General features: G+C 40.9%; 1 protein-coding gene across 1 annotated transcript in view; it reads right to left on the reverse strand.

Annotated features, from left to right (window-relative positions):
• Positions 1 to 8,320: 8,320 nt before the first annotated feature.
• Positions 8,321 to 21,357, reverse strand: part of WNT7B (Wnt family member 7B) — a 41,028-nt gene continuing 27,991 nt past the window's right edge. Inside the window, exons 3-4 of the mRNA XM_075507600.1 lie at positions 20,504 to 20,775; positions 8,321 to 9,049 (exon numbers count right to left, since the gene is read on the reverse strand). Of these exons, the coding sequence (XP_075363715.1) occupies positions 8,570 to 9,049; positions 20,504 to 20,775 (752 nt within the window). The 3' untranslated portion in view covers positions 8,321 to 8,569. The remainder of the gene's footprint in view (positions 9,050 to 20,503; positions 20,776 to 21,357) is intronic.

Below are 21,357 nucleotides of genomic sequence, written 5' to 3' on the forward strand. Positions count from 1 at the left end.
GTGGGTAGTTAGGGATGGGGAGAAAATTTCAGGAATAACTGAAAACAAAAATTGTCAGTGCTGGTAGTTTCACTAAATGTTTTACATATACATGAGTTGCTCATACAGAGTCAACGACTACAAAAACGGTTCAAATACTAGTAGAGGGCATCTGACATTAATTCTTAATTTCCACCACAGGAAACCATCGCCAAAGGGGTGTATGACCTCTTGTTATCTGCTTGTAAAAATGTGTTGAATGAAAATGAGTACTGCCCCTCATTTTAAAAAGTGATATGATTTGAAAAATATGCACTGATTAAAAATAAACATTTTCCACCCATACATTATCATTTTAATATTAAGTTTGCAAATACAGTCAAATCATACAGTAGCACTACCGGGGAGTGTTTATGGCTCATTGCTTCCTACTTCAGATCTTTGAGACTGAAAGCTGGTATTTACACATACCTCTAAAATGGTGATATCTCTAGATGAGCTAATGGGAGCATTACGTGCACTCAGGAGTTGCTGTTTTATGAGCCTGAAGACTAGAGAAGCTGAGAATGAGTAAAGTCGTTGGGAACAAGGAAATTTGATGTTCTGGCCTGATGCCTGTATCCTTTTGCTATTACTTTTTCCTTTTATAAAATGAATTTGATAATTTTATTGGATATCACATTCTATTTCATGGAAACTTTCAGCACAGAATATGTGGACTGTTGCAAAGGGTTTGGAGATGGAGAGTGCTAGGGGTATAATTAGTCAGAATTAGTGTGGGTGAAAAAAATCCAGGATATTCAACTTCTGTAAAGAGACCTTCAACCAGAATAAAAGAATCTTGTTCAGAGGCTTATACCAAGAATAAAACGTATTATTAATGCTTAGGAGTGGCTCTGTTTGACTAAGAAAATGCCATTAGAACCAAGTATTTATGACTAAACACACTTGAATAGAAAACATGCAGAGAAAACTCTCGGTAGTTCATTTGTCAAAAACTGGCTGAACTGTAGCCCTGTAATAATTATGTACTGGATATCACAGGCAAAGAAGCTGGTGACCACAAACTGACTTCCTCATTCCTTCTCCTTCCTCCAGGAGTGGTTTGGATTAGGTAGTCAGCTGAAACTTCCAAAGCACATATTTTCTTACCGTGCTGCTGCGACCTATCTCCAGGTATTTCTTGCTTAGATTCCCACTAAATGCTTTTCTTTTCCCCCCTTGTGTCCATGAAATGAAAAGTTTATCGGTGCATTGACTTAGTTAAATGCTTCCCAAGTCCCCCTGCATGCGTGCACAGAAACACACACACAAATGCACAGAGAGGAAAGCAACCTATGCACTGAAAAAACACGACTGGGCATTGCCGAACGTAATCCAACAACTCTCTGGTTCCTTGTCCTGAACAACAGATATTCTGTATCACCTTATATTAACAAACAAAAGACTTTTTCCCACGCCATTATATATTTACATTAGCCTACTGTTCAAGCTTGGCATGTTAGCTTCCTAAGACTATTTGATCCCAGATGAAGTTCTGTGCCAGAATTGCTGGAACAAAATGCAGTGGGCAGACAAACCTGTCCTGCTGCATTGCTTCTAGCCTTTTAAAAACAGAAAGCATTTGTCTGACTCATTACTGTAAATGTACTAACAGAGCATACCGGTGATGATTTTCTGACTGAAAGTGCCTACATCTGCTCAAAAGGTTAACACGGGTGCAAAGTAAGTGCATATCATGACACATTTGTTGATACCAGCCAGGGGCAAATATTAAGTAGCTTATCTTTTAAAGAGAGAGATAAGGAAGAAAGGTTGTGAGGTGCTTGCCAGTAAACGTATATTCATCACAACTGATGCTCCCATGCATTGCAGTAACCGCGGCAGGCAGGGCTTTTAATTAGAGCCCCTGACCGAAAAGCAGGACATCTGAATTGTAGCCCTGACTCTTGACTTTTGCTGGGGCCTTTGGCAAGTGATTTAGAGCTAAATTAGGCTGCCTCCTCTTCCTGGGGGGGGGGGGGGCTGGGGAAGGGGGTGTTCACACATCTCCATTTTCTCCAACTGCAAAATCAGAGCTTTTTTGCTTTTCTTTGAGACCTACAAACAAAAAGACCTACAAATGAAAGAAAGAAGTGTTATCAGGTGTTCTTATGATGCTGATGGCACAGTGCATCTGGAAGGAAATGTGGAAAATTTGTATCCCTGTATTTCAGTAAGAGGCCACAAAATCCACTCCCCTTGAAAAGGGGAAAATTGAGGAAGGATCTTAGAGAAATTGCTCTGAATATCTGCAGTGTGTATTTTTCAAATACGCACACACATATATTTATATATTTTACTATATTTACATATATTTGTATGTGTGTGTGTGGAAATACGTGTATGATGTGTGTGCATATCAGGCTTTTTATTTGGGATATACAATGCAATTTGAGAAGTGCCTTTTTTCCTCTCTCTGGGTAGGTCAATGTTTTTTTAAGTAGCTATGTGTATATTTCTTTGTCTTTAAAAGATATAGTACTTACCCAGAAAGGTGTTGAGACAAGTAACCGTATCCTGTGTGATGGCTAGCATTACTGAGAATACACGACTGTTAATGCCTTTTTAACAAGCCTAACCTGCAGGCTGAACTCGGCTTCAAGGCAGGGTGCAATCCATGCAGGTAATTGGGATGCAGCCGCTGCGAGAGCCTTTTGGCGTAGCCTGATGTGCTCAAGAACAGCAGCCTGGATGCGCTTTGATGAAATAACCAGGAGAGCTGCAATGCATACCTGTTAGGATCCTTCACCACCAGTATCATAATACTATTAAACCTTCACCCCGTGGATTAAAGTTCTCTGCACAGCGCAAATCCTAAGAGGAAGTCAAAATCATAAATAAGCCGCTTTGTAGGAAACTGCTTCATCAAATCACTGGATAATAGCCCGGCTTCTACAATTCTCTTTGAAATCATTTCTGCGGGGAAACAGTTCATGCATAAAATCAGGAGCTGGAGATTGGTTGGAAGAGACGAGAACAGGGTGGCAGTAAAAAGGAAAAGCAAAGCCAATTTCACTGACATAATAGAGTATCTATTCCACAACATGTAAAATAATAAAGCTTGCAGTTTAAAAAAAACCTAAGGAAAATATAATTAGTGCCCAAGAGCAGCTGAGGCAAACAGTAGAGGGGAAATGGGAGTTCATTCACACGACACAATTTTTGGTGCTTAATTTCAGCAGATAAATTATCCAGCGCGTCTCCCTGGGGTTTCTCTCTGGTTGAGAAGAAGGAGAGGGTCCATGTAACACCTCCCCCGGAGCAAGTTCGCTCTCTCTATTGTGGAGAGAGTCCAGAGAGGCTGTCAGCTCACTTAGCCTGTCTTTTAGTCTTTTAAGTTGAGTGGTGTGAATAGTCTTCAAAATGCCTTCGGGTTTCCCTTTACCCAAAGATTGAGGGAATGCTCCTTTTCATTCTCAGCCACAGGAATTAAACAATAAGATCAAAATCTTGTAATCTCCTTGGGAATTCCTTTTAGCTGTATGGGATCTAAAATGCTGGTTTTCCCCTAAATTGCTGGGCAAATGAAGGCAGAGGCTAATCATACAGCTGGCTTTCGATGCAAACATTTCCACTGTCTGGTGTGGTGACATTTGTTTGGGATCGCCTATAAAACAAATATCTTAATCGTTTTTAATACCTATGCACAAGTTTAAATGTCATTAAGCTGGTCCCTCATTGGTCTTATGGTCTGTTTACAGAATAAGAGGACCTGGAACCAAAAGTAAACTTTATTATTCCCATTTTTTTGGCTTTCCATAGTACCAACTTATGGAAAGGACCATCCTGTAGAATAGAATCACGCTAGGTCTCCAAACAGGTAATATTTAGTGTATTGCTTTCAGTAAAAACAGCACGACTGAAGATTTTTAATTTACAGCAGTATTATTCCCTCTGCCTCAGCGCTCTGTGGGACACATTACAAACAGCAACCATGTATTATGTGAAAACTGCCCTCCTTATTCTTCATCAAACAAGCTTTTTAAAGCACATATATCTGTACTGCAGGAATGTGCAGGGAAAAAAAATCCTAGATCTTCATTTAAAAAATGAGATGCAAATTTTAAATTTGCAACTTCATCTCCCTTCTCAGAAAATGATCCCCTACAATTTCTTAATAGCAGCTAAAACACCAAAAGGAAAATACTTGCCAGCCTTTGGGCGTGCTTGTTCTCCAGAGAAACAGTCTGAATGTGCAGAGATGCAGACGGGGACTTTGGATTCAAGGGGAAAAAAGTTTGTGGGTGAAGTTCAGCCTACAATGCGGTTTGTTTTGCCTGCAGGAGGTTTCTTACAATGTCAGTATCACAAACTGGAATTGCGTACAACTTCCCCTGCCTTTCCAACTTTGACGTTCTTTTCCCTTAGACATAGTTTTAGTTGTGTGTATCCCACATGTCCTTGCGGCCATCACTTGGAGAGAAGAATGTTGGGTCTTTACTGTACCACTTACAGTACCACCTTCACTGTGGGAACTGTCATTGCAACAAAAGGTCTGAAGAACTGGAAAGGAAACGTGCAGTCATTCTGTCCAGTTATGAAAATTGCTATGAATGCAAATTATCTCTAGCATTATAGAAAGCATTTTCTGTTGAATGCCAATAGTGCCTTCAATAGTGAAAGGCATATTGAGTTATTTGCATGGGAAAGCTGGTATAAGGGGCGGTCTTGATTTGTTACATTCAGTATCACTTTTGAGTTTTAACCTTAAACTAAGAAAGAAATCCATGGAAATATGTTTGAAACTTTAAGTGACCTACTTGCAACATGCTTTAGATTTGTTAAAAGATTTGCAAACCTTTTGATGAGTTTCATCTACTTTCCAGATGTCATCATAGAAAAGAATGTAGTATTACCGTTTGCTATAAAAACTTCCTGCAGCTCTATTAACAAGTTTCCCATGATGTAATTAGAAAGAAGGTGCAGTGTTTTCTTTGGCATCTGTGGGTAAAATGCTGTGCATGCTTATACTGCTATAAACCCAGGGCAACTCAGTTCATTTTAATGAAGTTGTTTTGGACTTGGTTCATGTGGAATTTGGCTATACCTTTATCTATAGCTGGATATCTTCCCCAAGGGGCAAATACAACAAAGGTTGTGCGTTTTCTTTACATTTCATATCGGAAAACACTATTCTCAGTATCAAGGAGGTTGCTACTATTCTGACCAAGGTAAATGCTGTAAAATCTTTTATGTCCAGATTCAGCTAGGTTTTCAGATGTGTCCATGACTTGCTTGGATAAGCTGGAGCATGTGCAAGTGCTGAAGTCAGGGCCTTCAAGCCTTTGCTTTACACCTCTTATTCCTCTTTCTTTGCTAATCTGTTACGTGAGCTTCATGGTCAAGAACCGGTTTGGAGTCTGATGCTACATTTCTATCACAAAACATTTATCTCCTCCTCATTTGAGCCACCCAAAGTCTCTCGCAGTAGCAAGGTTCGTGCTAGTGCCAGTTTCTCTGTACCACTGCTGTAGATGGATGACTTTGGACTTTGATACCAAACACAGGCATGTTCGTTACTGTTTCTCACAAAACACAAAAACTGCTTTGGACTTGGAATCTGCCTATCATTTCTCATCCAGAGAAGCCTGTACACAAATGGCCTTCCCATAAGGCCTTGTTGCCCTCTTTCTTTTTTCTAAATAAATAACAAACAAAAAGAAAGGGAACTAGAAGGGGAAAAAATTAAGTTTTAATGGAAATACATTTCATCTTTTGCTTTCTGCTTGCCATAAAACATTAACGTAGTAAACAAATTGATCTTTGCTTTTAAATTCTTTAATAACATACAGTATTTTGAGTTTTAGCATGGCTAAGGTATGGTTAAACCACGTTGTGTTGCTGGTCGCATTCAAACCTCTATTGTCACAGTTCTTTGACATCAGACTACATTTTTTAAAATGAAAGTTGTGTGTAACCCACTTCTGTTCATAGACACCTTCATTAAAAGGTCGCCATTTTGGGGGGACATTTCAGTACTTTAGTGGTAGTGGTGTTTTCTGACCAAAACTGCTTTTTCTTGGGACATAGTTCAAAGTTCATGCATTTTTGTGGTCAGCCCCTGCTTTGTGCCATACAGTACCTTTCTTAATGCTGCACCCCTACATGAGCAAAGCTTTTATAGGATGCTCTGAAATGTTGTATTCTAGACAGCTAATCCAATCGTAGGACTGTTACAATGGTGTTACAGTAGCTGACAGAGCTATTTGAAATAGGGGTATGCAAAAAAAAAGAGAAAGTGTCACTTTGGTCCACTTTTCAGAGTGGTTGGTGTTATAATATATAACCTTTTTTTTTCTTTTTTAATGCAGTGTAGTTCACAATAATTTAAAATACTCTATAGACATTTAAACGATATACAATAATATAACTTAATTGGATTCCTCAATTGTACTTAACAAATACTATTCTAATATATTTACAGTATCTAGTACCATAAGACTGTGCATTACTGTGCTTGGGAGCTTTATTTGCTTCCTGTCAAGAATGTAGTGAAAGTACAGTATATCACTATTATTCAACAACAATACCCATGAATCAAAAGGACTTTAAATTATATGGAGCGACTCTAGCATTTTGGGGGGCCCCTGTTGACTTCTGTGGAGTTGCACTCATTCACACCAAGGCTGGTATTTAGAAACCAACAGCAACAACAAAAAAAAATGAGCTCTTCAATTTTGGATTGCTCCGTGGGAGACTCATCAAAGGGTTCTGATTTTCAGAGGGTAAGTGCTTGGGGTCAGAAGGCAGGTCCTCATGAGTGTTCAAACGAAGGTCCCCAGGTGATGAGTGACTTTTGATAATACAGGTCCATAAAATACGGAGGTAATCCTGGCTCATTCACGTATCCAGCACGGGAGCTGGCAGAGCGGTAGCTCCGCCAGCCCCTTGCCCCAAGAGCACCATGTAGTGTGACAAGTGCTCCCATGTCAGCTGGGGAGGGCTCAAGGCTGTGCAGCCCCTCAATAAAAGTAATAAAATGAAACAAAAGCTAGAAATGCAGATATGCAGACGTTGTTAGGAAATTTTTAATCCAAGTTTTCAGAAAATCAGGTAGGGACCCTTGCTACAAGCAAACATTTTCATGATTAAATGTGCTGTGTTGTAAATGGGCATATCTGGCTCTTGGGGTTAAAAACACTAGGTTTTACAGTAGTAAAATATCTGAGGATTTTTTTTAAAAACTCTCATAGGGAAAAGGTGTGTGAATTATAATTGAGTGCTGGTGTAAAAAGTCAGCTTCTTTCTTGACATTCATCTATTTACCAGGGGGTACATTATTGCCAACCTTAGAATAACAACAACACAGACTAACCCAAATTTTAGCTTTCTTACACTTGTGAAGCCACCACAGCTCACAGGTTGCAGCAACCTAGAGCTCAGTTACCATATTTTTATTAACTCCTCAGTTCATACTGAGCATAAATTATTTAAAACTATTGGCAATATTAACTTTCAACCGTTAAAGGCAAAATGCAATGCTTGGAAGATCCTGCCAGTGCATTTGACGGCAAAGCAAAACCTTTATTTGTCGAAGCATGTCTTTGTATCCTAAAACTCCCTACGAGGAGCTGAGGGCAGGTGCTCCACGCCTCAAGCCTGAGTCTAAAAAGAGTCATTCTTATTCAGGAGGCAAGCAGGAAAAGTCTTTATCAAGCATTTGTAACCACAGTTTCGCGTGATCTTTTTGCTCAGTTCTGGTAATTGCTTAAGGCCTACAGTAATTGAACTCTCTAATAGTGGAGTGACAACAGATCAGTAGCATTGAAGAACTTAGGGAGAACCAAATACAAAAATCATAAAGTCAGAGTTCCAATAAGTTTACATTTAGTACAGAATTAAGACATAGCTACCCGTTAGTGCTTAGAATTTTTTGATACTATTAAAAACATAAATAATTATTTTTAATGTTCATTCAAAGAGTTCCAGTGTCACTGGCAGCTGATGTAATTTTGTGAACGTTATTTTTTTCCAAACTGATAGTGGAGTATTTCCGCCATAGATTTTGTCTCCCTACCAGTTGTTTTCTCTCTACCTGCTTTCTTAGAAATTTAGTTTTTTGCAGCAAGACTGCTGTGTTCTAGTCAGTGAAGATTTCATTTCCTTAAAAAAAAGTCTTTATTTGCACAGGGCTCGGTGGTTTTGTTGTTGTAAAATAGGAGAAAGTGTCTTTTTCTTTTAAATTTCATGGGAGCTGCAATGCAATCAGCTTCTCTGATATGTATAACTTAAAACACTTACTAGGAGAACTCTACAACACCCAGATTGTAGTTTAAAAAAAAAAAAAAAAAGAGAGAAAGTATCATGTGGTTGTCAACATCACCTTAATCCTGTTGCCCTTGTTTCCAAAGCAGTTACAACAGCCAGCCAGCCAAAATGCACCATCCTTAGAAGTGTAAGTAGTGGGGAGGGATTGGTTGTTGTGGTGTTGGTTGGGGTTTTTTTTCCCAAAGAAGATTAGATGTGCAAAATGATGCTGTCGTCGTTTGTTGTACTCCACTTTCTTCACTCGTGGTGATTTGTTCTGTTCATTTGCAATGTGATGCCATTATTTGCAGGTGAACACCTCTGTCCGCTCGCTACACGTGTTGCACTTCACAAAGCAGCACCAGTGGAATTTGCAATTACATTGCCACACCTTGGTGTACTGGTGTGTGTTGTACCCTCTTCCACAGCACATCATGTCGCACCCATCCGCATTGGGAGAGGTACGGTTGCAGAGTCGTCCCTGGGTACCGACGCTCCCTGTGGAAGCATCTTCCTCACAGTAGTTGGGTGACTTTTCGATATACACTAAATCCGTTTCCATGGGTTTCTGGTAACTCTTTATCTGCTTGATCTTCAGGAAGGTTGGCTGTCTTAGTCTACTGGCTCGTACCACCTCCACCTGCACTGCAGCATTGTATTTCTCTTTCAAAATATATCCAATCTCTCTGAATTTAGGAAGCGTGGTCCAGCAGGTCTTAGTTGTACAGGAACCTGAAACTCCGTGGCACTTGCACTCCAATTTCATTCTCTCTTCGAGAACCTATGTGTACAGACATTTGCATATTGTTACTGCAGGAAAACGGTATTGCAAGCTTGCCTACATCTCAGTCTGTTTAGTTCATATGAATATTCTTTACTGGGGTTGAAATTTTTCAAATGCATGCTCATAAATCTTCTCACCTCCCAGCAGAATGCTTGTAACACATTTTATTTTACATGGCGCTTGATCGGAAACACAGCGTTTTGTCATTTTATTAGAAACATCTGCATTCTGTTTCCAAATATTGGAGAATATTTACTTAAATTTCAGAAGACGTGTCTTTAGAGCCAAAGTAATTCATGGGACTCCGGTGACTTAAAAAAAATTTTTCAAACCATTTTCATTTTGAAAACAGAAGAAAAAAAAATGGTTTAAGTTTCAGAATATTTAATCTTAATTGCTTTAAGTGATGTTCAAAGAAAGTTTAAAAAATTTTGACCAGCTTTAATATCACAGAGCAATATATACTGTGTGGCCGAATAGGCATTCACGTTCACTGCATAATTAAGAATTTCGCCTATACCGGCAGTGGTAATACCAGCATACCTATTAATTATTCCACAGAGCACTCCATCCTCTTTAAAAGCAGCACTCCTTGCAGTATCTAGCCCAAATATCAAGCAAATGTTCACCCACAAATACATTTTTTGCACCAGGGCAACAGTTGCGCAGCATTAGAGGAAACACAATCCACTGAAGGGTCCTGCTAAGCGGTGAGCCAAAGAGAAGTGAGAGTACTTATTATTGCTATTGCTAGAGGAGGTTAACCTGGAGGAGGTCAATCCAGCATCAGATGGTCCCTATAAGGGACCCAGACTGGCGGGCGCTTGGGCTCAGGCTCCACTCTCGACCTCCCACCGCCGCCGCAGCCAAGCCATGCCACGGCGGGCACATCCCTCCGTCCCCAGGCAGGGCCGCATGCCTGGGGGAAGGCAAGCAGATGCCCGCCTGCTCCATGTGTGCGGCGGAGGGGAAACCGGCCTCACGGAAGCGCCTCTCTGTTTTTCTGCCCTCGCGCTACCACTTAAGCCTGGCCACAATTACACCCACAGTCATCATTAGCTTATGAAAATCAAGACCTAAGAACAAAGCAAACTGATCTTTCCCCTTTGCAATGGGATGCTAACAAAGAAATATGAGCTACTGAGCTTGTCTTAAAGCATTACGGATGCTGCAGACCATCTCCTGTAGTGGTTTCGTTGCAGATCCCAGAACATGACTGAAATGGGCAGAGGATAAAAGGGCCGAAATCTGAGTACAATGGCGTAATGAAGTAGAAGGGAAGTAAAAAATGCTTACTGCTTAAGAAACTGGCCTTAAAATAAAAGCTATACAGAACTGGTTATCCCTGCAAATAGAGGGCACCCTCCTGAGTTGTTTGAGTTTCACTTAAATTGTATGTTTTGTTTTTTCCCAAATTTCTGGGGTTTCAATATTGAAGAGAATATTTAGTTTTGATTCGCCCTTGCCAACATACAGTAGCAAGTACAAGATAGCTGAGCATCCTATTCAGAAATACCTTAGACCTTCTGGAACCACAGGCTTTTCCCAGGTCAAGGTCAAGTTAGTCTTTCAGAGGCAGAAAAGGTGATTTCCAGGAAGGTTTACTAGATTAGGGAAAAGCTACTATCGCTGCAATTACTCTAAAAAGAAAATCAGCAAGGCTATGATGAGCTGCTTTTTGTGGACACTGGAAAGGCCACTGCTCTCCAACAAACGGTATCATCTTCCTGTCTTCCCTACAGAAAAAAAAAAGAAGCTGGAAAATTTGATGCCTTCTGCTGTGGTGGCTGCATTTCAGTAGCAGTGAGTAGAGGGATGGCTTATGAAATACTCCAGGGTCTTTCAGGATTCCTCTGTCTCTACCTCATGCCTGTACAGAAGGATGTGACTTTTTTCAAAGACCCCCAAACAAGATTCCAATCCTGTTACACAAATCTGGGTTAAAATAATCCATCGATATTTAGATGTGCATGTATATATACACATAAACATATGTATATATACACACATATATATACACATAAATTGTTTATAAGTTTTGCTTGGTATTGCTGAAATACTTTTTTTTTTTAAACTATCCTGTTTCTACAGCTCTCTCTTTCAACCACTGATCAACATACAGTTGCAGCCAAAAACACTGCAGCAAAATCCGTGACAAAAGGTGGATGGAGGCAACCTTCACCACAAAGCACTATAGGATCTAAGGACTTCCAGGAAGGCATTACTAATGGGATGGATCTGCTCCCCTTCTCCCTAAGTAGCAAGCCTTGGTGAAGAGCAGGCTTGTGGTTTAGTACGCATTTTGTCAGGTTCTGCACGTGTTTCTGATGTCTGGATTTTGGTTGAAAAGGTCAAGTCAGTAACTCGCTCAGAGTGGGAGGAGGTGAAGCTTGTGAGGCTCCTTATTCTTGTGTGGGCTTGACGCTCTGGACGCTGTTCTAAGGAGCCTCCATCTCTGTCACTGATGTGCTTCCCTGCTACAACAGAAAGTGTCGTTGTTCCTGAAGGAACAAAGATATCACCCATGCTGGTGTCCTAGGTGGTACCTTTGTGTATGTACGTTTATATATGGATGTGTGTGTGCAGTTGGTTGAGATGCTGCCATTTATATACAGCACTGCTTGGCACCCTCTGTAGTACAATCTCCAGCAACTTTATCCTAAGTCTTGATTTCTTTTTTTTGTTGTTGTCTTTCTGACGATCCAGTTTCGTGAGTCATTTTTCTGTACAGAAGTCTGTTTTCACTGCTGTATTTTTTCAAAGGTTCCCACTGTTTATGATGGTGGAAGAACTTGCAAATGCAAGCCACGCAGGCTCAAAAAAGCAGAAGTTTCAAAAAGTATTAATTCATGATCCTGAAGCCAATCTCGCAGGTTTTTTTATTTTTTTGGAGGCTTCTCTCATGAATGTGGAATGCTTGGGGTTACAACACTGAGCGCAGGCCCAATCATCAGGTAGTTAAATTCCTGAATGCTATAATTTGTGTGCCCACAGTCAGCTGTGGGTATAGAATTGTGCCCAAAAACTTGGAGGTCAGGGAATACAAGGCCCAAACTAAGCAGATTCTAAGCAAGATTTTTTTTCCCTTTCCACCCAGATGCTGCAGAGCGTTCCTCTTTGCTGACAAGCCAGCACACTCCAGCTTTCCCAGAGGTATGTCTGTAAAGCCCCATGAGGTGCCACGCGGAGGTCCCCACAGATGCCCTGCCGCTGCTGCTCTGCAGCTTACCGAGTAGATGGCAAGCCGCACCTTGCTGCGTGGTATCTCGAGCAGCTTTCCACTTGCCAGCAAGGTGCCACTGGACCTGGCAAAAGTGGCAGGATTTGACCCTGTTCGCTGTGAATGAAGAGCAACTAATGTTTTTCTTCCTAAATGTCCCCTCCCTTCAGTATTCCTCAGCAAAATTCCCATCAAAGCTTTGACCCTGAGCCTTAAAGGTACTTATTTACTCAGATCTAATACATTATGCCAAGCTAGATGCTTGATTAAAGATTGAAAATCATTAGCTCATACGACCCACTCTCTCAGCAGTTTCATTTGTCATATGTCAGTGCCTCGTATCTAATCTTGAATGGTTTACAGCAAGATCTACCTCCCAAAGCAAATTCCCATCGTTGGACTGTGCTGCCTCAGACTAATCGTAGGAACATTCCTTAGGTCCCTTTTCCACATACAGGCCCACTCCCACCCCAGTATCATCTTGCCAAGTAAAATTTTCTAACTACTGCTACTTTGTTAAATGAATTGTGAAATATAATGTCAAAGCTTTCTTATCCCACATATTTTTATACCTATATAAATCATACACTGAAAATGCAATTTGAGGGTAGTCCGCTGCCAGTTAAGTAGAAAAAGACTTGCGAAGACTGAAATAAAACAAAATGATACGCATGAAAAGAAATTCATTTTTTCAAGTTCCATATCTAGACCCAACTGCATAACATCAGATACAGTTTCTGTACATATTAAAAATCCTATCTGGATAAAATATGTAAAAACAATAGTAACATTTTGTGTGTGTTTGTTTTGGCTTGCCTTTTCTGGTTTGTGTTTTCCTTAGTGGAAATGCACATTTTTGGACCAGATGTTGAACGTAACAAAATCCATATTACTTTTTTGACTGCAGTATCGAAAAGAAACAGAAGAGTTTAGGAGTGTTCCCCCATCAAATATGCAAGTGATCAACTTTTGTTTTGGGTAATACCAGTACCAAAAGAGAAGGATCCTGGTCATAAGATGTCACCACCCCTTTGCTACTCGAGCGTCTGCAGCCACGCAAGCTGATGGCGTGTGGGCACTGCCTAACCTTACTCTCAAGTGCAGCCTGGGGTCCACCACAGCTGACGAAATGCTGATCTCGTGGACCCATCTGGGAAACAAAGTTGGGTTTGTTTGAGTTTGGCTTTTTAACTCGGATAGCCAGGGGTGTAACTAACATTAGTACGGTGTAATGCTACTCCTCTAATACAAATGTCCTGAAAATATTCTTCATTAATAGCAGATCGTAGAGCGCAAAATTGAGCGGTTCATGTCATGTCTCCTCGGGTTGTGCCCAGCCCTGCGAAGAGAAGACATGGAGCCAGCAGGAGAGGAATACGGGTGCTGCAGCTGCATATTTTTCTTTCTGCTCCTCTGTAAGTCTGCTCCATCGAGCATCAAACCAGTATTTATACTCTGTGGGATGGGAGATGGGGAACTGAATTACTGTGCTTACTCCCTCTCTTGTCACATCCCTATTTTTCTTACTGTTTAGTTTGATGGGAGCAGGGAGCCTCTGCTTTGCAGTGGGTCAGTATCCAGCCACAGCACAAGATGGCTTTTCCCTGGCACTGGCCAGAGCTCAGCAGGGCTGGGGACTCTCTGGCATACCGAGAGGTGTCAATTCACCTCCTCCTACCCTTCACCTGCCTCCCTAGGTAAGGCACCCACTCCCGTACTATTCCCACTGAAGGCATTAAAAAAACTGAAGAAGGCCCACTGGTCTCTTCACCCCAGTTCTCCTCTTGGCTAGCAGGAAAATAAGCCTGGGATTTTGAGACCTCCTGCCCATCAGATGAAAGTCCCCGCTATGATGAGGATGGCCTATAGCACCTAACCCACCTGTGCTTCTTCCCTACCTTCTAGAAGAAGAGAAAATAGCTTCTAAGTTTGAGCAATAAACTGCTGCAATTGGTTAAAACTTTCTGAATTTCATTTTTACAGTGAAATGTTGCAAAAATCAAAAATATTGAGAAGCAGCCTTTAAAGCATTCCCAAACCAAATGTGACTGCAGTATTTCACTCTCATTTCTACTGAATTTGCTGTAAAGCTTGAAGGTAAAATTTTAAATACCATCTTAGAGGGTTAAAAATATATCATTGCTGGTTTTATTCTGTCAGGCAATATAGAGATATCAGGTTTGAGGGGGTCCAGTAATATTTTACTAGATGGATGATATCTGTCTTGCATACATTGCATGGTATGCATGGGCATGTGCATTTCTAGAATAAAACCATTTAGCAAGTCCTAAAATATTTGGCTATTCCCTCCCCCTAATTTTAAAGCAAAGTGCTCAAAAAGTAGGATAGTACCAGATGTAGCTTCTGGCAGTCAATGCTAAGGGTGTGTTTCTGGAAGAAAAAAATAGGCTAGTAAATCCAGCCCAACTGGAAGCAGGAGAACTATCCTCATGAGATTTTGAGCCAAAGCTTACATATTCAGGACATATGGATAAGCATTAGTTATCCATCCAACCCACCCAAGCTGTAACACCAAACTTTTTGAAATTGGATTTATATCTGTCTGCAAGTCAATTTAAGTAGGAAAGTATGCCATGAAGCACAACTATTGAAAGCTTTTCTTTCATGAGTGCTCTCACAAAGGATGTGCAGTGAAATAGTTTGTCTCTTTCAGAGAAAGAAACTTTCAGCAAATGATGAACTCAGGGCTGTAAAACCTGGAAAGTCACATTCTTTAAATAGCTGGAATGACTTAGGAAACAAAGTCACATTTTGAAGAATATTTTAGGCTTATAGGAGCATAAAATTAGCTGGCTTTCAGTTTTGAAACTGGGATTCAGCCTCTGCTGCAACTTTGGAGCATTTCATCCAGAGTCGTCTTCTGGGGATTGCTTCTAATTTTTATGTCCCGTTAGGTGACAGTGAGGACAGTTTGCAACATATTAGGGCATGCTGTGCATCTTGCAGAAGTGAGCTTATTAATTTAAATATTTCATGTGGGGTGAAGTGAGCTAACACTTTCCTACATATTTTATGCACAAAGAGACGACACATAAATATGTATAAATCTGCATAATTATGCACACACATATATGTGTGTGTGTATGTACATATATAATGTGAATGGTGACCAACCAATCACCTCACTAGCTGTTCTACCGCCAAAGCATGTCAGCAAAAAACCCTTCCCAGTACCACAGTCCTGTGGCGCCAGGAACTGTGAGAACGAGCCATGGCTTAGATGGAAATGTTGTCCCAAGTAATTGAATAATCTCTTCTAAAGAGAGTCTGAATTTTTTTTTTTTTTTTTTGTCCCCACACTCTTATTGTTTCAAATGTAAAATAAGATGTTGTCATCTTCCTGGCATTCAAAAAAAACAACAAGAAAAACCCATCGACATTACAAAGGAATAAATATTGGGATGGTACCAGGCTGAGTTGCTGGCAGTCAGTGTGATGGGTGTGTTTCTGGAAGGGAAAGAAATAAGCCAGCTTTTTCTCCACATAACCACAGTCACTGTCAATCGTAAGATCCTAATTGATTGATAAACTGTTAGAAACATTTCTTTTCTTCGTTTTGGTAAAAGCTGTGATCTGCTACCAATTTGTCAGCTTGTTCTTTTAACTCCCCCCTTAAAAACAAACAAACAGAAAAACCCATTTTTATAATTGAGATTCCCCATGAGAGCCGGTCATTGTTTTGAAGCTTTCAACAAAAAGTTAAGATTAATGGTGTGCATTCCCAGATGTTACTCTTTCTAAGTTCATTTATCCCAGAATAAAGATACTTGTTTCTAAAAATACATGGTAGAAAGCTGTCTCATAAAACAGCATCAAAGCTTACTTGGTTTTGTTGGTATTTAATTTTTCATTACTCTATCAAAGTTTTGCCCACAGATCTCTCTGTAGTCAGTCAGATTTGCAACAAGCCATTCTTTCAGTAACATTTGCATTAGACTTACACTAGTCTTCCTTTGGGGGCTTGTTTTCATTTACCACACTTGTACTTTCCATCCTGAATCATAGCGGCCATTTAAGAACCGATGGGGAAGTTAGCTACTTTGGTCTTTTACACAGCATGGCGCTGTTTTGCCGCAAAGCGTAAATCTTCCATCAGTAGCGTCTCATGTCACCAGGAATCGCTAAGCATTTATTTCTTCCAAATGGCACCGATGGCAAGTTTATTATTTTGTCACTAGTGTTATTCATTACAAATTGACTAGAAACTTCACAAAATTGCCATTAGCTTAAATAATTCTTAGAAATGTAATGCAGACCAGTTAGGGGATGCAGTGAGGGGCAATTAGGGACTTCATTTTTCCAGAGTCATCAGAAATTCCCTGCAAAGCCTAAATATCGTCTGTTTTCAAGGAGGTACTTTATCAGTGTTGTGCTGAGCATCTCAGCCCCAGACTCAAGTTAAAGAGCCCCCAGAACCCTTTCCTCCCATCTGTTTGCAAAGTTTGTGCAATTATTTATACAGCGTGCTGTTTTTTCCTCAAAGAGAAATTCCTCAGGACTCTATTTTTAACAACAGTGAAATACCAGCAGGCCGGCTATTGAGAACATCCCTATGAGAGCAAAACATTATAGTCACTGCTATAGTTACAAATGCCTCTGACTCCCAGGCACATCTGGGACAATGCTGGGAGAGATTGAGGATGGGCAAAATTCCTGCTCCGGGGCGTGAAAAATTCCATGTGATGGTATAAGAGAGCACCCAAATAATTGCTCTGGGAGCAAAACTGCTGGTCAGAGTCCTGGGTAATGATCCTAGCAATGATCTTCTGGGCACCTGGTAGAGGTCTAGTGAGGTCATCAGGAGCCTTCCACTGACTTCACAGCAAGTTGGAAATAACTGTAGGTGGGGTTGGGAGCTCTTTGCATCCTTTTTTCCTCATGTTTCTGTTATTAGGAGGCTCTGGGATTTAAAGAGAAGACTAAAATGAAGATAGCAGATTTATTGGCTGAATATTGTTGTTCTTATCTGACTTAAAAAGCCAATTCAGTATGAACTAAGCCAGGACTGAATAAGAACTGTGAGCCTTACCATTATAGATGTGAAGGGCGAGGGGGGTGGGTTTAATAGTGAAAGCGCTGTAACATATAAGACCTTGGGAAATGGACCAATGTTCATATAATCAAGTTGTTGGATTTTTTTCTCTGTACCAGTTTTGATAAGATTGAACTGTAACTAAGAAATATTTTAATGGTTGGCAGAATCTCTGTAGGAAGCTACAAAAGCATGGATTTCCTTTACTGTCTGGGCATTCCCACCCTAAGGTTGAAAAGATTATTTGAGAACTTCTGAAGCAACAAAGAATTAAAAAATAATCTGAGTTGCCAGTGGTCTCCTTCTTAACTTTTATTCCTATTCATAACAAGGGAAAAATATCCTTACTTTGGTCCTTACTAATAGCAATCATGAACCAGAAGCTTGGCTCCAAACTGTTTGGAAATTTTAAGTCTCATGCGGATCAGCAAGATGGTACAGACAGAATCTTACTCAGAGAGGTACGAGCTTTTCCCAGTTGTGTTGTGAGATTTTGGAAGGGGAAAGGAGGAAGATGGAGGTTCAGTGTTGTGATTCAGCAAGTGTCCAGACATAAATGCAGTATTTCTGACTTGAGTGTGAATAAGGACCATGCGGAGCATGTCAGAATGACATCCATACATAAGCAAAATTTCCTGGTTTCAGATTTTGTTTCAGGCTCACAATCCAGGTTTACGCAGGATCCCCAAGACTGCCCAGTTTCAGGTGGATGTAGGTCAGATTTCAAGTTTGCCTGGATTCTCAGAAGGGACTTGTGATTTCATGTTGAAATTGCACAAAACTCTATGGCTGCTTTCTTAAAGGTCCAACCCAGAAAACAAAGAAAACGTATTCTTGTTTCCAGAGTTTTGTTCTAACCTTAAGTTTCAGTCAGTCTCAAATTCAGAATGTCTAATTTATACAAATAGCAGATGATCTCAGATGAACCAAAATCACTAAGTATTACATACTGTACAACTTTGCATATTCATTTCATGGGAATGTATGTCATAACACCAACATTATTTCTAAACATGACCCCCAAACCATCTTTTATATGAGAGCATTCCTCGGGATTTGATGGATTGTACTTAAAAAACAAAAACAAAAAGCTGCACCAAATCCTTCCAGTCATCCTTAGCTTTTGAAGCGATATGGTGTATTAATGATTACAATGAAAATATATGGGTACAAATAACTACCGAAAACTGCCAACAACAAAAAAGTGGGTAAATTCCAAAATACTATTTATAAAAAACTATACTGGGAAAAAAAACCCCTATGTTGTCAGTATTTACAAGCCTTCTTATTCCTGTCTCAAAAACATGAAGTGAGTGTTATCACTTGTTTTTGCAAGAACATTTGCAAAAAATTAAGTTTTTAAAAATGTTAAAAGAAATGCATTTGCATGAATACTGCTCCCGGAAATATCTGTAAAAACACACACTTCTTTGGCTTGCTTATGTCCCCCTGCTTATGAAATTCTGATGAAGAGTAAAAATATAATTTGCTTAATAAGAATCAGCAATGTGGTCTAGTGGTTACTGGACTATATTTAGAACTGGAGGACCTGGGATCAGTGCCTGGCTCAGATACTGAGCTGTCTTCTGTCCTTGGGCAAGGGACTTCACTATTCTCCATCTATGCACCCGCTTTTGCTCTTTTGTCCCTCTTTCACATCTAGACTGTAACATGTTCAAAACAGGACAGGCATGAACATCTCCATGGGGGTGGCACAGTGCCCACCACAGTGGGTTGCCAGTTTAAGCAGGGATCATAACGCATCTAGCAGTAATAAATGCTCCGTTGCAAGTTTAGCATGTGACTTCCATCTTACTTTGCATCCAAACTCAATGCATGATGCCAAGGTGAAACATCCAGGCTAAGAGAAGTGATCAGACCTGGAGCTGGTCTTCCAAGCTGCAGTACAGCAGTATGAGGTGTTCTTACCCCCTAAACAGAGAAAGTTTGGGGAAAAAAGGTTGTGCCCCTCTTAAGGATGCTTTTCTGTCTGGCTCTTCAGTCAGCTGTCTCCTTCATGTCTGGAGACCTCAGTATCGAGCATCAATTGAGTATCGATCCTGTCTCTACACTTGAGATTATGCCCTGTAACTGGTCTCTGTCACCATGTTGAATTTATATAATACTTTCACCCAATGGATAACTGCCCATACACCACCTTCAGTTTCGGTGCACAACCAGCTGCAGTCTCCAGGAGGTTTTGTTGCATGGACTGGGTGTTAATAAGCATTCTCCAAAATATAAGCAGTGAGATAATTGTACTGCTTCTGTCACCACCAATTCAACCATCTCTGCCCGCCTCAGCAGCTAGTGCTCGGTGTAGGACTGAAAGCACACACTGTTTTAGAGGAGAAAATTTCAGTCTAACTTTAGGGGCTAGGTGTGGAGAAGTGGTATATTGGAGTCTCCTACAACACAGGAGGGTAGAAGCAGCAATTTTTTACCTGTGGGAAAGCACTTTGAAGGGTATAGTAAAATCTCTCCTGAGGTAGGTATATATTATGCAGAAAGATTTGTTATACTTTTTAAAGGACAAGCTTTAAGAGCTATGGGGATTGTTATTCAACGGACATCAATTGGCGTAGCTCCATGATGTTTATTGTTTCCATTGCGAGCAACTCAGTCATGGTTGTAGACATGAAACTGTTTCTTCTTCCAAAATGACATGCAGCCGTTCGTAGCCCGCCAGTGAGAAACGGGCAGTCGTGCATTTGCTGTGAAGTGTGTATTTCATTAGAGCTGTGGTCAAAGAAGTGTTTTGGGCTTGGATGGAATAAATAGCTGCAAGTGCTGTGGGAGTTCAGCAATGCAGAAACTCAGTCCTGTCCCATCACAAGCCCCGACATCTCTTGCTAGATTTTTGCAAAGGAGATGAAAAGCAGAGATTTATCATTATGCCAAACAGCTCCAGCAAAGTCCTCTCTGTTATGAGTGGGACTGGAAAGAAGGCTTAGGAAGCAGAAACATTTAGAGGAGTATCTATAATATATGGCCAGCTCTGAATAAAAGGAAACAGCAACAAAATGTAAACATTAGATGCCATCAGGTAACTTGATGTGGGTGTGGGATAACAGCAGAGAGAGGGGTAAGTTCTCAGGGAATGCCTCCTGCCACCAAGCCAGCCTCCCCCCGTCCTCCAGCGCACACGTTTCCCCATCCCTCGTCCTTTCTGGAATACCTTTCTTCCAGCCTCATTGTTGTGCAAGTTCATCAGCCTCCGTGCATTCTTTTTGATTTCTCGGGCATCAACAAACCTCCGGGAGAACTCAATGCCGTATCTGATATCCGCAGAGCAGCCTCCCCACTTCCAGCCCTCCTCCTGGTTGTAGTAGCCCTGTTTCTCTCGGTCACAGCCACAATTGCTGAGGTTGCCCTGGCTGCAGGCGGCCGTGACAGCGTGTGCAACCCCAGCAGCAGTAATGGCATAGGTGAACGCAGCTTCCCTGCTTCCTGTGGAGAGAAGCCAAAAGCTGATGGGTTGGCAGAAAGGCAGCACTTACTAAAGAAAGTACACACATTATCTACAGCAACGGTGACAGGCAGGAATGCAAGGAGGGCATTACTTCTGGGGGGTAATTCTCATTCTTACAGAATTACATACATATTTAAAATGCTTGGCTCAACTGGGGGATATTACCCCAGGTAAGCACCAGCCATATGGCAGTCCCACCTAACCCCCTTCACCAGAGGGGAATTTGGCAATGAGTCTGGACAGTGGTGAGGAGAGGCAGCACGATTTGTTTTTACACTGTCTAGTCAGGTTTGCAAGCTGAACTTTATCTATATTAGGTGAATAATAAGTGAGTCACTGGCAGTAATGCTCACTGGAAAACAATAGTTACCTCTAACCGTTGGCCCTGCATGGAAAAAGAAAAGTGTTCGGACAACGTAAGAAATACCAGACCCTTTCAGATGCAGGAGAGGACTAGGACACAAACGGGAAAGATTATTAATCCACCTTTATAGATGCTCCAGTAGCGCCCATTAGTGATGCTGAGTGTAAAGTATTGCAAGAGGGGCCTATAGAGACAA

Source organism: Mycteria americana, chromosome 1, assembly GCF_035582795.1.
Source record: "Mycteria americana isolate JAX WOST 10 ecotype Jacksonville Zoo and Gardens chromosome 1, USCA_MyAme_1.0, whole genome shotgun sequence".
NCBI lineage: Eukaryota > Metazoa > Chordata > Aves > Ciconiiformes > Ciconiidae > Mycteria > Mycteria americana.